A 15,619-nucleotide genomic window follows, 5' to 3' on the forward strand; every position below is an offset into this window, starting at 1 on the left:
GCTGTGGTTTTTGCAATCCTGACCTTTTCTAAGCATACCTCTCATTTTCGGGTATTTTTATATTTAATTACAAAACTGACCCCACAGGTGCAGCCAGCAGAAAACCTCTGGTGGCGGAAGCAGCAGCGGCGCTGCTCAGGATAGGGATTGTGCTGGTAATAAGGAAAGGAATTGTAAAGACGGCTAAGGGATTGTGGGCAGCGATGGTAAAGTGCGCGCCTTCAACTGCGGGAAAATACGTTGCAGCAGCACAGGAAATAGGAGCAGTCTTAAGTATATACAATCTTCTAGTTTCCCCTTGGTCAGCATGGATAAAATAGGAATGTAATCGCAGGCACTTCTCTGTTTTGCTAATTACTTTACACGTAACCCAAAAAGTGTGAGTTATAAAGTGAGTTCACAAACAGTTGTCACAAAAAAGATTAGGTACAGATCATAAAAACCTACTAAAGCACAACTTTATTACGGAAACCTACATTTTTGTTTTTACATTAGCCCATTAAACCCCAATCACAACTTTTTTAGTTCACTTGTGCCCTATGGATCCTTTAATCGGTGCTGCCCTTCTCTGTTACTGAAGGGGTTAAAGCACTGATGCTCAATGTCCGAGCGCCGCGGCTGTCTCCGTACTGGAAGCTCAGGAAGTGTTCAGCTCAGCAGCCTAACATTTCTTGGGTTGAAAATGGTCGCTGCTAGGGGCGGGCGCTGGGGAAGGAAGCGTCCTGGGAAGTCACATTTGGTGTTGGCTTGTGTTGCTGCAGTTACAAAATCGCTTAAATGTAACTTTATTTTGCTTTTCTTGCAGCCCAACATATGCTACACCCAAAGTGCTGCAGCGAGCCGGCCTGACCTTGGCTGACATTGACGCCTTCGAGTTCCATGAAGCTTTCGCTGTAAGATGTTGTTTCATCCCTTCTTGTTGTGCTGTACACCTATAACATGAGACTCTTTCCTGAAGCAAATAGTTTATAAACAGACACAGGAGGTCGACGTCACCCTCAAATAAGCAAACGAGTTATGACTGTCAGTGCTTGGGTTTAGGGGTGGCTTCTCAACCATTTATTTTAATGTGCACAGATGTAGCCAGGCTCCATGTTCTCGGTTCCCGGGATAACTGTCCGTCCAGATCCTGCGGCTTCCCCTGGCAACAAGATTTTCTCTGTGGGGGGTTCAATTTATCAAAAAAGACGACACCCCACCCCTCCCCCACCCGCAGGCAGCCCCAGCCTTTCCTGACCCCGGTCGCTGCAGTTTTGCGTTTCTTCCCGCAGCTCTTGAAACCGTAAGTCTGGCTCCATCTGTCCCGCGCAAAGCTGTGGAAATCCTCGCCATTTCTGAGTGTCGCGCTAAGTCGAAACATTGGAATTTGTTAGAGATTGTAGCAGTGCTGCCTTATAACAAGGGGAGTCATAGGCAGCTTGCCAACTCCTCTAGCTCCTGCTCTCCATCCAGTTGTCCTTTATGAAGGGCTTTACATATGGCTCAAATGTTATCCCTGTGTGGTACCGTGAGAATGTAATGTTCATGCAATCTGCTCTGCAATTTGTGAGGCCTAAAACTGGCCAGTAGGTGGCACTATTGCTTAATGTACAAGTGAGCATTTGTCGTTGATATACCTAATGTAAACCACAGGCCGAATTATCAGATGCTATAATCAGTGGGGATCCATGAATTCAACTTCCTTGTATCCAAAGCTACTGTAAGAAAAATCTGAAACTATTATTTATTTTGTTCAGACTGAAAAAGATCAACCGTTTTTTTCTGACTCCGTGTGATCATCACAGGGCCTTGTTTTTTCATTAGTCTATTAATTCCTTCCTCGCTCATTGAAGTCTCCATTTAAACAGAAATATGAAGGGTCTACTCAGGTGAGATTAACCTGAAGTCATAAGCGAAAGTGCCAGCTCGTACTATTTAAAAAGTCCTAGCATACCTCCAAATACCACACACAATATTTAATAACCGGTGCATACGATGTTCAGAGGACAGGATCAAATCAGAAAGCAAGATGGGGGTCAGGGTTCTTTAGATCAGATTATATGTGGGGTAATGGGGCTAAAGCCTGAGTCTTGCTTTAGAAACACACACCCAGTTATAAAAAATCTTATCTACCGTTTTTGGAGTTCTTACTTTAACCCATTCTTTGCCAATGGGACTTGCACATTGTCGAGCAATAGGTCGTAGCCCCGTCCAGCAGGGAACAGGTTATTATGTTATTGTGCTGAAAGAGGCTAACAAAGCAGAAAGTAAGGCACCTAGTGGTGTTCATACAGATCAGATATGAGCCATGTAAATAAGTGTTATTCCCAGGGGTTCCTATAGTGTAATGTAAGTGCAGGACACCAGGAGAGGTATCCATGTGCGAGAGGTTTCAATAAACAGTTTCCTGACAAGTTGTTGTCACGCTTGAGTTTATTTAGAGGAGCAGCATAGAACCGTGCGGTGTTTTGGGCTACGAGCCCTTTCTTAAAAGCTGTGCACTTTGCTGTTCCTCTAAAATAAACTGGGCGTGAAGACCTCACCAGGAAACAAGTCATTGAAACGTAGTGTACGTGGGCGGTGGGTCTGGCTGCCCACCTCCTGGTACATTGCCCCTAGAAAGCTACTGAAGAGATCAGAAACACAGCATGTACAGCGTGTTTCATTAGGGGGTCTAACTACAGGAGGGGAATGTAGGAGCAGCACTGAGGCCCGAGTTACAGATTCACAACTAGAGGTCCTTCCAATTTTTTACATAAATATTTCACCAGACGTATATAGAATGATGGGAAGCAAAATAATGGCAATATATCCCCTTTTTTACCTTCCTAGGGTTATGAATGCAACGTGCAGCAAAGTGGTTAATAGCACATGTAAATGGGAAGAGAAGACAAGGTGTGTGTGTGTGATCTGATGGTGTGTGATCTGATGGTGTGTGATCTGATGGTGTGTGATCTGATGGTGTGTGAACTGATGGTGTGTGAACTGATGGTGTGTGAACTGATGGTGTGTGAACTGATGGTGTGTGAACTGATGGTGTGTGAACTGATGGTGTGTGAACTGATGGTGTGTGAACTGATGGTGTGTGAACTGATGGTGTGTGAACTGATGGTGTGTGAACTGATGGTGTTAGAATGAGAGGTGGGAGAGTGGAGGGCAGGACGCCAGTGTTTCTTCTTTCTCTTCAATGCGTCCCTGAGCTGCAAGATTTCATTTAAATGTTCCAGAGATGGGGAGCGCAAGGCAAAGAGTTCTCTGGAGTTCTGCACCAGCCGAGCAGGGGAGGAAAATCTACATTGTAAATATACTGTCTCTTTCATTGTACAGGGGCAGATCATGGCCAACCTGAAAGCTATGGATTCCGACTGGTTTGCACAGACTTATATGGGCCGCAAGATAAAGGTAAGAAGCGAGCGATGGGGTCATGTTGTGTGAGACGTTGGTTAAGAAAGGAAACGCTTGAATAAGCTTCCGTTTTCACAGAGGGTATTATCCTGATGGGATCCCACTGCCTGGGTTTTTGTTGTTCTATTTCAAGCAGCATTTCAGAAATATTCAAATCGAGGTTGAGTTGACGAGGTTCTGGACTTGCCTATGATAAGTGCATAATGTCACCTGGAATTTATCTTCCATGGTGCCCGTAACATCACATGCACAAAAGAAACCCGCACCTTGCAGCACGGATTTGTAGATAGGTGACATGGGCTATGATGTTTCATTTACTTAAGTTACTCATTTAAGCAATGGGTTTTTAAGGCCGATCCATATAACCAAACCACACAGGGATGGAATTTACCCATCGTTTATCCCATATAACCAGACCCCACAGGGATGGAATTTACCCATTGTTTATCCCATATAACCAGACCCCACAGGGATGGAATTTACCCATCGTTTATCCCATATAACCAGACCCCACAGGGATGGAATTTACCCATCGTTTATCCCATATAACCAGACCCCACGGGGATGGAATTTACCCATCGTTTATCCCATATAACCAGACCACGCAGGGATGGAATTTACCCATCGTTTATCCCATATAACCAGACCCCACAGGGATGGAATTCACCCATCGTTTATCCCATATAACCAGACCCCACAGGGATGGAATTCACCCATCGTTTATCCCATATAACCAGACCCCACAGGGATGGAATTTACCCATCGTTTATCCCATATAACCAGACCCCACAGGGATGGAATTTACCCATCGTTTATCCCATATAACCAGACCACGCAGGGATGGAATTTACCCATCGTTTATCCCATATAACCAGACCCCACAGGGATGGAATTTACCCATCGTTTATCCCATATAACCAGACCCCATAGGGATGGAATTTACCCATCGTTTATCCCATATAACCAGACCCCACAGGGATAGAATTTACCATCACCCATCGTTTATCCCATATAACCAGACCCCACAGGGATGGAATTCACCCATCGTTTATCCCATATAACCAGACCCCACAGGGATGGAATTTACCCATCGTTTATCCCATATAACCAGACCACACAGGGATGGAATTTACCCATCGTTTATCCCATATAACCAGACCCCACAGGGATGGAATTTACCCATCGTTTATCCCATATAACCAGACCCCACAGGGATGGAATTTACCCATCGTTTATCCCATATAACCAGACCCCACGGGGATGGAATTTACCCATCGTTTATCCCATATAACCAGACCCCACGGGGATGGAATTTACCCATCGTTTATCCCATATAACCAGACCCCACAGGGATGGAATTTACCCATCGTTTATCCCATATAACCAGACCCCACAGGGATGGAATTTACCCATCGTTTATCCCATATAACCAGACCCCACAAGGATGGTATTTACCCATCGTTTATCCCATATAACCAGACCCCACAGGGATGGAATTTACCCATCGTTTATCCCATATAACCAGACCCCACAGGGATGGAATTTACCCATCGTTTATCCCATATAACCAGACCCCACAGGGATGGAATTTACCCATCGTTTATCCCATATTTGAATACATTTAAAAAATGAAATATGTACATTCCAGCTCATTCCTCTTCCTGCTAGCAGGGCCTGGCCGGAAAATGGATAAAATATACTAAATATTGTTGGAAGTCAGTAACTTCCGGACCTGTTTGTAGTAGTGTTATTTGGACGCACTCAGCGCTGAGCTCCTGGAGACTCCATTAAATAAGTCATGTTTATTATCTCGGACTAAAAGGTGGAGTTCAGCTGAGGTAGCGGCTCAGGTAATGTCGCCGCTTCGTAGCGAGGGAACCTGGTTCCTATCCCAGCGTCCGCTTTCCTTGTACATGCCACTTTATCTCCATGTCCCTTAAGCACCAAAATGGACATCTGCAGAAGAGGGAATCCCTACCTGCATGTACAGCGCAGTGCACATTGTCCGCATTACAGAAGAAGACGAAACCTTAGCGTTTACTTAAGTTGATTGTGCTGACCACATCCATGTCTTGTCGGCAGGGTATTTTTATCATGGGCCACACAAACCTGCATACTGTAGCATAGTCAGAAATGCTGTTATCAAGAGGAATGTTCCATTAACCCCTTCAGTCCCAGATGGTCCTGCCACCTCCGTCTCCACGACCCCCCCCGCATTGGTTAAGTGAGTGCTCTCGGAAGCGATCACGTGATGGGTTGCGGTTGGGGGAACTGAAATGAAAGGCAGGGTCCAGTCCGCCTTTCAGTGTTGTCGGCAATCTGCGTTCCGAGATCAGGGACAGCCCCTAGCAAATGGGCGTGATGTACGGCGTCCATTATACGGGTCTCTGGGGGGGCACTTTTCATGATATGTTCTGTACGTCAGGGCACTGAGGGGGTTACGTGTCTGCCTGTTACATGAAGCTGTGTGTAGGGTAAGGGTGTAATGTTTTGTCAGAGCCTGATGCTCCTTCCCCTGATGTTTTACGGGGACATTTCTTGCAGGTGGGAGCCCCTTCTTTGGAGAAGTTTAACAACTGGGGTGGCTCACTGTCTTTGGGACACCCCTTTGGGGCAACAGGCTGCCGCCTGGTCATGGCTGCTGCTCACAGACTGAAGCAAGAGGGAGGACAGTACGCACTCGTGGCAGCGTGTGCTGCTGGGGGCCAGGTAATTGTGTGTGTGTGTGTGTGTGTGTTGCTGTGGGACAGGTAATACCAAGATACGCAAACATTGTGTGTGTTTTGCAGGTAATACCAAGATGCACATACAGTACTGGGAAACTGTGCGCGTACCAAATCATATAATTTAGCCAAACGTATGAGTTTCAGCCGTTTTGCACATTTCTAGATTACCATAACGTATATAATGTGCGGGTGACACCTCTTCCAGCGTCACATTGCAAAGCCACTAGCCATCTTCACACAGACCCACACGGTGGGAACCGCTGTCTGTCATCATGTTTAATGACTGTGCTTTTATATCCCGGCCTGTGCTAAACATCTGTGTAATGCGGCAGCCACACGCTTATCCCTACAAGTTACAATGGATATGAAGTAAAAGGTGACGAGGCTTATTTGCATGTCATTTCCCAGAGTCCCTGGCTGCGGTGGAAGCAGTGTATGCTAGGAGGTCATGGGGGAAGGACAGGGTTGCAGACCTGGTGTGGGACGTGTGGATGTGCTCACAACGTGGGATGTTTGGATAGTCTTGTGATAGCAAGCAGTTCTGCTGCACATTTCCGACCCTTCTGGCAGTGACAGAGTTAAAGTATTTTTTATACAAGCAGGTTCTCTGATGGGAACATATTCACTGTGTGTCTCGGTAATGGGCAGCAGGGACTGGGCTTCGGCCCCAGCGGCAGTAAATGGTAAAGTTGGTATAATTATGCCTTGTCACTTTAAATACTAGTTGTCAGTGTCTCTGTCCCCCCCCAGCACGTCTTGGGAATTCCCTCGTGCCTCGGTACTGTGCCACGCTGTAATTAGGTAATAATAGTGTTCTTTTCCTGAGCTCGCAGACCCAGCAGAGAACTGGAGTATAGTATTTTGATGACTTTCCTTTCTTAGCACTATCATACCTATGTTTATGAATGAACGGTGTCACCCCCAAGCGACCAATGCCTTGCACACAGTAAGCAAACCTCACCGGCCCAAACAATAAGCGCAGCTCGTGGGATCGGCTTTCCCTACAGTTACTGTAACTTGTTCTGGTCCCCTTCCTCTCGCTTCTCTGTTCTGTATCCTCCCTGCAGGGCCAACACAACCTTTCTTATTGCTTAACAACTGACCTAGTCTCGTTGCTCCATGTGTAAGTCCTATTAACAGGTCAGCTCCTGTATACATCTGCTCTGGCATTGAAGAGATTATTAGCGCTGTTAGATTGAGATAGAAGTCATTGCACTTGACCCGTAATTATAGAATGTACATTTGTGTTTTTTTTTTTTTTGGTTGGCTGCGTATTTTGTTTAATAATATATATACCTGGAGTCCTGCAATTTCCAAGAAAGATAAATGCTTCATGAACGTGCTCTTCTTCTTCTTGCCCCGTCCCATTGGGTGTGATGTTTTTGGGCAGGGATCATACTGTTACATCTTTTATAAACCATAACCAGGAAATGCCGAGTTAGAGCAGTAGCAAATGGTTTTTATGGATGAAATCACAACCGGATAGGTAAAACGTAACGTAATTTGTAGATAACTTGTTTCTGACCTAATAAAGTACCTCGCATATCCATGTGAACGAACACAATGTAAGAGACCTGTGAGCTTTCAAAAGCCATTTCATCTTGCCAATTTGTTACAACCCATAAAATCAATTGAAGGTTGAAAGAAGTATTTTATTACCCAGCAAATGATTCATAGAACTGTTACCACCACCGTGTGTGTGGGATGTTAAGTTGTAAACCGAGATGTATGAAGTTCAGAAAGAAGAGGGTGATGATGCAGCCTCTACCTGCAGTAGCAGAAGTAAGGGGGGGCAGATCACATGCGATATAGAGTTACATTAGGTGCTTTGTAGGAGAGTCTTTAATGATTTCAACATGTTTACCTTGGAAGCTATGATGGAAAAATGCCCATGGAGACTGAAATGTGGGCAAACAACTCCCCTAGCCACAAAAGGCACATTAGAAAAAAGGTGCTACTGTGGTTAATAGGGTATGAAATCTAATCCTTACATAGTAACAAAGGAGGGAGTGGGCTTGTGCTTGTTTGTCCAACAAATGGTATTATATGTTGCAAGCTTTCGAACCTTGAGAGACGTATGGGACTGCCTCCAAGAACCTGTTGTAGAGCTGCATACTGTGCAATGCTGGAGCTTCAGTGTAAAGTCGAGCAGGGTCTATGCCAATGGGTTTCATCCATGTGGCTTAAGGTGCATTCATCTGATGGGTTCTCTCCAGGAAAACAAGTTATGATGTGATCTCGGTGTAATGTTTTGTAATACATTTAAAATAGTAGAAAAATAGAAAGTAACATTAATGGACATAGCATAACAGCAAAGTGGCACTGTGTCTGTTTAATACAAACATAAAGCTAAAGAAATAGTACTAGTTGGGCATAGTGACATTAACTCATTATTCAATTACTGAAGGATAATACCAATTTAATCATCAGTAGTGTCTAGTTGTGTGGATTAACCTAAAGTCTCTATATACCATGGGTAGGCCAAGTATCCTTATCTGCCAGTCAAGTCTGTGTGTGTCTTGGTTACACTGACGTGCTGTTTCCTCTCTTTCAGGGACACGGGATGATTGTGGAGCTTTATCCCCAGTAGTGTGTGGCACAGTTTATGGATCCGCCTGTACGTGGCCTGCTGCACGCAGAGCAATGCACTAATAAACTCCGCCTGTCTCTGCCACATCAGGGGAAATCGTCCAGCCCTGTAAATATTTTCTAGGTGCTCTGTCTGCAATTTTGAAACAAATGAGGTGTTTGTACTGGAGCACTTAGCCGGTCCTTGTAGCATTGTCTGGTTACTACAATTTAACCAAAGCCTAACTAGTAAATTTCCCCCCACATACAGGTTCGTTTAACCCCTTTCATGCCAAAGCTGGCTAACAGTACATTGCACAGCAATACGTTGCAGTCCCGTTTGGCAGCAAAAGGAATGAGAAGTGAAAGACGCGCTATTAAACACATTGCCTAGTTAAACCTTGATGCGGGAGGGTACGTTTCAGGTTTGCAGCACACGCCTGTAGAATGAGATTTGTAAGAAATATAATGCAATCTTGGTGTTAGGAACAATGCGTTCAGGCCACTCCCAGAACGCACGGTGTTTACCATCATTTCTGAGCCTTAATAAATGAGATCTTCTGAACTGTGTTCCATGTTTTTCTTGGAAATAGAACCGGTTTTATTAAAGCATCAGCTTCACATGGCAAGGTATGTTGAAGATGCATTAAAGAAGTCAAAAGTACTTGCTGATATTACAATGTCTCTGGTATTTCTAGTAAAGACAAAGAACATTGAGCGGCAGACTTTCTAAACCTGGTATGAAATGAACACGCTAAGAGACACATTTACTAATCTCCACGAAGCCAAAGGAACCTTGTGACCAGGGATTCCAAAAACAGACTGACCATCAGGCACTTCCAATTCCAACTGGATTTAAAAAGCGGAAACAAAGCATCTTTTCTTTCTTCATTAGACCTCTTGTAGCGTCCCAGCCCCAGATTGTATACAAAAGGAAACGGCAAAAAAATGCACAGAAAACACTGAATTCAAATGTCATGCAGTAGGGAACCACCTATATGAACAGTTTGTTACACGTGTATAAAAGTATACGTTTTATACACGCCTCTTGTTGCATATGATTTACAAACGTGTAATGGTGGAGTGGAAGAATAGTGTTTATAATGACAATATGTTATGGTGAAGATAATGGGTAAGGCGGTATCATGATGGCTACAATAATAGATATTAAGGATCATGGAGTGGGATGCACAATGCCTGTCTGGGTATATGCCAAGGACAGGTGTATTATACAGGGGGCACCTCACATTTACAGGTAACTTGCACAGTTGGGTACAAATCGTCAATATAACTTGGAGGAGCAGAACCTGGTTGCTGAAAACAATTGACATGATTACCCGTGTGCATGTCCCATGTCCCAATCTGCACTGTTACTGCGTGTCACATGTACAGGATGGCTGCGTGTAACATCCTGTGATTATTTATACAATATTTTAACAGGAAAAAGAAATACATTGAGAGTTACTGCTCGGTTTCAAGTATGTCCTGGGCACAAAGTAAGGTGAATATTGCATTGTACAGTTACAAACAAGAAACAGTCCTAGTCTTGAAGGAATTTAGACGAGCAGCAGAATTCAGGGACTCTGACAAATTGTTCCAGCCGTGGGGTGATCGGTAGGAGAAGGAAGTGACAAGCCTGTTAAGATAACTGGGTAACTTGTCCAGAAAGTATTTGAAGGGGAGACAGGAAAGCTGCATGTTGCATCTGGACTCGTGGATAGCAAACCTGGTTCAGCCAAGACATCACAATGGTGGGAGATGAAGTTACATAATAAGACGAAATGGCATACAGTACTAAAGAATGTCACGTTTGTTGCAGTGCTGAACTATATACTATATCCATAGTCAATAATTGGCATTGCACAGCAGATGCTAATGGGGTTTTGTACCAAGGGGCTTGGGCAGGATTTATTTCTATAAAGTATTCCCAGTTTGGAATAGATTTTGGATGTCCGTAATTCTGTGTGCAAACCAAATTTTAAATGGAGTCGAGCCACATACCCAAATATTCAAAACTAGTGACTGAGCTTTAACGGAGTCGTTATCCTACAGCAGCGTTTGTGGGGTGGATAGTGCCTATTTCTCCCCAGTCAGCCCTCGTATCACACAGCAGAATGGTAAAGAATATACCTGGCAATGATCCCAATGGCATAATACACATTTCACAGCCATTTTCCGTTTGTTTTGTATGTTTCCACAGTATATGGTTCATTCTTGCTCTCCTGCAAAGACAGAAGTAGAGGAAAACACATGAAGACTGGGACTGGCCTTCAAACCGCAGGCTCGGGTTACAAGGGTGCAACGCTGCATAATATTATCCACATTCGCACTAACACGTTTTAGGTGAGGAGGAGGAGGAATAGATTGGGCTTTTTTTTAGTTTGTCACACAAAACTCAGACATGATGTTTAAAGATGTTTGTAATGTTTCAGCTTAATTGCATGAATCGCTTAAAAGGGCCGCTACATGACATCTCCCTCTTACTAAGGACAGTGCAGCTCTGTCTCAACGCATGTCATTCAAAGTCCTATTGTTTGTATTTTTTAATAAATCAGCTGTGTAATTCTAGATAATCACATTGCATTCTCTCTCATTCCCCATTCTGTTTCATGTATTCCATTTCCTTGGGTTGCTATAGGAAGCCCAAGCGCATCCTCTTTTGGAAGAGGCGGCCATATTGGGTGCCCTGTTGGGAAGCAGGCTTTTGACCGACCGTTCAAAGTGCACGCATCGATTGGCAGTTTAGATAATTGCAGGGGTCTCAAACTGGGTCCTCAAGGGCCACCAACAGGCCAGGTTTTATGGATATCCCTGCTTCAGCACAGGTGTCTCAGTCTTTGAGATCTAGAGTTGGCCAGCCCTGAACTGGCCCGTTTCTTACGAAGTTGATTTCAAGTCACATTCATTTGAAAAAAAGAAGTGGGGAAAAAATGGTGAGAAATAGTCTGTAGCCACAAGCTTGATATATAATTATTGAGGGGAATCAATGTGTTTTAGGGCTCACAGTAACAGACGAAGCTTGATATATAATTATTGAGGGGAATCAATGTGTTTTAGGGCTCACAGTAACAGACGAAGCTTGGTTCATGGGGGACCCCTATGCAAGTTGCTTTAGGTCAGAATTGATCTTACCAGTTTGTAGGAGTTTTCCCCACGAGGACACCAGTTGTAGAACTTGTGAAACCTTTTTGAAAGAGCCTTCCATATCTGTAAAAGACGCAAACACCCTTCCATCAATCATGATTGATGGGACACACCTTTATGCTACTATATTGTTGTAGATTGACTTAGAGATGGGTGAATGTGTAAAAATTCAAGATTTGAAGTTTTTGCAGTGTTTTGAACAATATTTGATTCGCAGGCAGATTATACAGTAAAAAATGTGGGCGAAGGACCCTCAAACTGCCATCATTCTTACTTTGTGCACACCCCTTTCTCTTCTCCAAATTATAATCATAACGAGACAGCGAGACCTATTTTTACTAAAGTCCAAGTGCTATATACAGGGGCGAGAAAACGTTTGTGAACCCAAATGAGAATTACAGAAATTCCATAGTTTTTCAATGATAACCTTCTTGAATTAAAACCGGTCTCTTCTTAAACATCCAATAGGGTTTATATTAACCAATTCCATGTATTTTCAAACTAAATTATGTTTGAATTTGATAAACAATGAGTGATTACGAATCAGGTTATGTGCAAAAGTGAAACCCTGGCTTTATCAGCTAAATTAATGGGGATAATTAGAATCAGGTGTTAAAAAAATTAGGTAGATCTTCATGGGTGAGTTTGGGAGGCCCCACCCTATATAAAGATCAGAAACCTTGTGAGTTTGGTCTTCACCATACAGGTGTGTGGAAACATGTCATGCCACAATCAAAAGAAATCTCGTAGGAACTCAGAAAAGCATTTATTGATGCTCAACAGTTGAGAAAGGGTTACAAAATAATTTCTAAGGATTTGGGGCTTCAACAATCCACTGTGAGACAGATGGAGAAAGTTCAAGACCACAGTCACCACCCAGCAGCAGTCGCCCTACCAAAATCTCTCCAAGAAGAAACCAGCAAATCATTCAGGATGTCACAAAGAACCCCAGAGTAACATCCAAGGATCTGCAGGTCACTCTCGCATTGGCTAATGTGAGTGTTCATGACCCAACTATCAGAAACAAACTGAACAAGAATGGTTTTCATGGAAGGATAGCCAGGAGGAAACCACAGCTCTCCTCTGTGCATGACTTCTTTCTCTCTCACTCTCTGCTCCTATTTGCCATAACTGAGACCTGGCTCACTCAGTCTGACTCTGCTCTGGAAGCTGCCCTCTCTTATGGTGGCCTTTCCTTCTCCCACACTCCGCGCCCTGATGGCAGGGGTGGAGGCGTGGGGCTCCTGCTCTCTCTCTGCCGCTACCGAACCATTCCTATTCCTCCCTCTCTTGCTTTTCCCTCCTTTGAGGTTCACACAGTCCAGATCTTCTCTCCTCTCCCGGTCCATGTGGTGGTCATCTATCGCCCACCTTCCTCTACTCATCCCCCTTCTGCCCTTCTCACTTTGAATCCTGGCTCTCTTTCTTCCTCTCCTCAGACGCCCCTGTTCTCCTTGGGGACTTCAATTGCCACATTGATGTCCCTCTCTCCCTTGGGCTTCCCGCTTTCTTTCTCTAACCTCTTCTTTTGACCTTCAACAGTGGACTGAAGCCAGCACCCACAAGGATGGACACTACCTAGACCTGGTTTTCACTAAAAACTTCTCTCCTATTTCTCCATTTCCTCTCTCTGACCATCACCTCATCTCATTTTCGCTCTCTCGCTTCTCTCCATCTCCATCTCGCCCTCATTTTTGCACAAACCTGCGCTCTATTAACCTACCAGCTCTTGATTCCACTTTACGCTCCTCCCTCTCCTCGCTCAGTTCTGCTTCAGACCCTGACAACCTGGTCAGGAACTACAACTCTGCCTTATCTTCCTCTCTTGATCTTCATGCCCCGCTTTCTCTCTGCCGTCCTCGCCCTTCTAACCCCAGACCCTGGCTAAACTCCCACACACGCATGCTGCGTTCCTCCACTCGTTCCTCTGAACGCCTCTGGAGGAAATCTCATACGCTCGCAGACTTCATTCACTACAAATTTATGCTATCCTGTTTCAACTCTGCCCTCTCTCAGGCTAAACAAACCTACTTTTCATCACTAATCAACACACACAAGTCTAACCCACGCCGTCTCTTTTTTGTCTTTGACTCTACTCAGACCACCCTCAGCTGCCTCCTCTTCTTCCTCCATCTCACCTCAGGACTTTGCTGACTTTTTTAAGGAAAAGGTGGAATCCATACGGCAGAACATCCCATCTGTTGCCTCCTCCCATCCCACAATGCTTCCCAACTCGCCTCCTGCCTTTCTTGACTCTTTTTCCGCTATCTCGGAAAAGGATGTGTCACTGCTGATCTCCTCTTCTCCCTCTACCACTTGCCCTCTTGATCCCATTCCCTCCCATCTCCTAAAACCTCTTGCTCCTTCTATAATCCCTATGCTCACACAGATCTTTAACTCTTCCCTCTACTCTGGTACCTTTCCATCCTCCTTCAAGCATGCAACCGTTATACCATTACTCAAAAACAGCAAGCTTGACCCTACCTGTCCGTCTAACTATCGACCTGTCTCCCTCCTGCCTTTTGCCTCCAAACTCCTTGAACGTCTTGTATTCTCTCGATCGCTACACTTTTTCAACACCTATTCTCTCCTAGACCCTCTACAATCTGGCTTCCGCACTGCTCACTCTACTGAAACAGCCCTCACTAAAATAACTGACGACCGCCATGCTGCCAAAGACAGAGATCATTACACTCTGCTCATATTACTCGACCTCTCTGCAGCATTCGACACCGTGGACCACCCTCTTCTCCTTCACATTCTCCATACTCTTGGTATTCGGAATAAAGCTTTATCCTGGATCTCCTCTTACCTCTCCTATCGTACTTTCAGTGTCTCTTTTGCCAACACCTCCTCCTCTCTGTGGGGGTACCCCAGGGCTCTGTCCTGGGACCCCTTCTCTTTTCTCTTTACACACTCTCTCTAGGTGACCTAATCGCATCTTTTGGGTTTAAATATCACCTCTATGCTGACGACACACAAATTTACCTTTCAACCCCTGACCTTACACCTGCTATACAGACCAAAGTTTCTGAATGCTTCTCTGGAATATCATCCTGGATGGCCATCCGCCGACTGAAACTTAACATGGCAAAAACAGAGCTCCTTATACTTCCTCCCAAACCTGGCCCTACTACCTCCTTCCACATTGCTATTGGAAATACGATCATTCAACCCATTAGCCCACGCATGCTGCCTAGGGGTTACACTTGATTCCTCACTCTCATTCTCCTCTCATATTCAAAACGTTTCTAAAACTTGTCGCTTTTCCTCCGCAATATCACAAAGATACGCCCTTTCCTCTGTTACTCAACTGCTAAAACTCTGACTCAGGCCCTCATTCTCTCACGTCTCGATTACTGCAACCTCCTGCTGTCCGGCCTTCCTGCCTCTCACTTGTCTCCCCTGCAATCTATCCTAAACGCTGCTGCCAGAATCACTCTACTCTTTCCTAAATCTGTCTCCGCATCTCCCCTCCTGAAATCCCTCTCCTGGCGTCCGATTAAATCCCATATCTCACACTCAATTCTCCTGCTCACTTTTAAAGCTTTACATTTTTCTGCCCCTCCTTACATCTCAGCCCTAATTTCTCGCTATGCACCATCCTGACTCTTGCATTCTTCTCAAGGATGTCTTCTTTCTACCCCCTTTGTATCTAAAGCTCTCTCCCGCCTTAAACCTTTCTCACTTTCTGCCCCACACTTCTGGAATGCCCTTCCCCTCAATACCCGACTAGCCCCCTCGCTATCCACCTTTAAGACTCACCTTAAGACACATCCGCTTAAAGAAGCATATGA

General features: G+C 44.7%; 1 protein-coding gene across 3 annotated transcripts in view; it reads left to right on the top strand.

Annotated features, from left to right (window-relative positions):
- Nucleotides 1-9,243, top strand: part of HADHB (hydroxyacyl-CoA dehydrogenase trifunctional multienzyme complex subunit beta) — a 32,484-nt gene extending 23,241 nt beyond the window's left edge. For all 3 annotated transcript variants that reach the window (XM_075595348.1, XM_075595349.1, XM_075595347.1), the window contains exons 13-16: nucleotides 806-893; nucleotides 3,307-3,381; nucleotides 5,929-6,093; nucleotides 8,665-9,243. In XM_075595348.1, the coding sequence (XP_075451463.1) occupies nucleotides 806-893; nucleotides 3,307-3,381; nucleotides 5,929-6,093; nucleotides 8,665-8,700 (364 nt within the window). In that variant the 3' untranslated portion in view covers nucleotides 8,701-9,243. The remainder of the gene's footprint in view (nucleotides 1-805; nucleotides 894-3,306; nucleotides 3,382-5,928; nucleotides 6,094-8,664) is intronic.
- The last annotated feature ends 6,376 nt before the right edge of the window (nucleotides 9,244-15,619 follow it).

The sequence above is a fragment of the Ascaphus truei genome, chromosome 4 (genome assembly GCF_040206685.1).
Source record: "Ascaphus truei isolate aAscTru1 chromosome 4, aAscTru1.hap1, whole genome shotgun sequence".
Classification (NCBI taxonomy): Eukaryota; Metazoa; Chordata; class Amphibia; order Anura; family Ascaphidae; genus Ascaphus; species Ascaphus truei.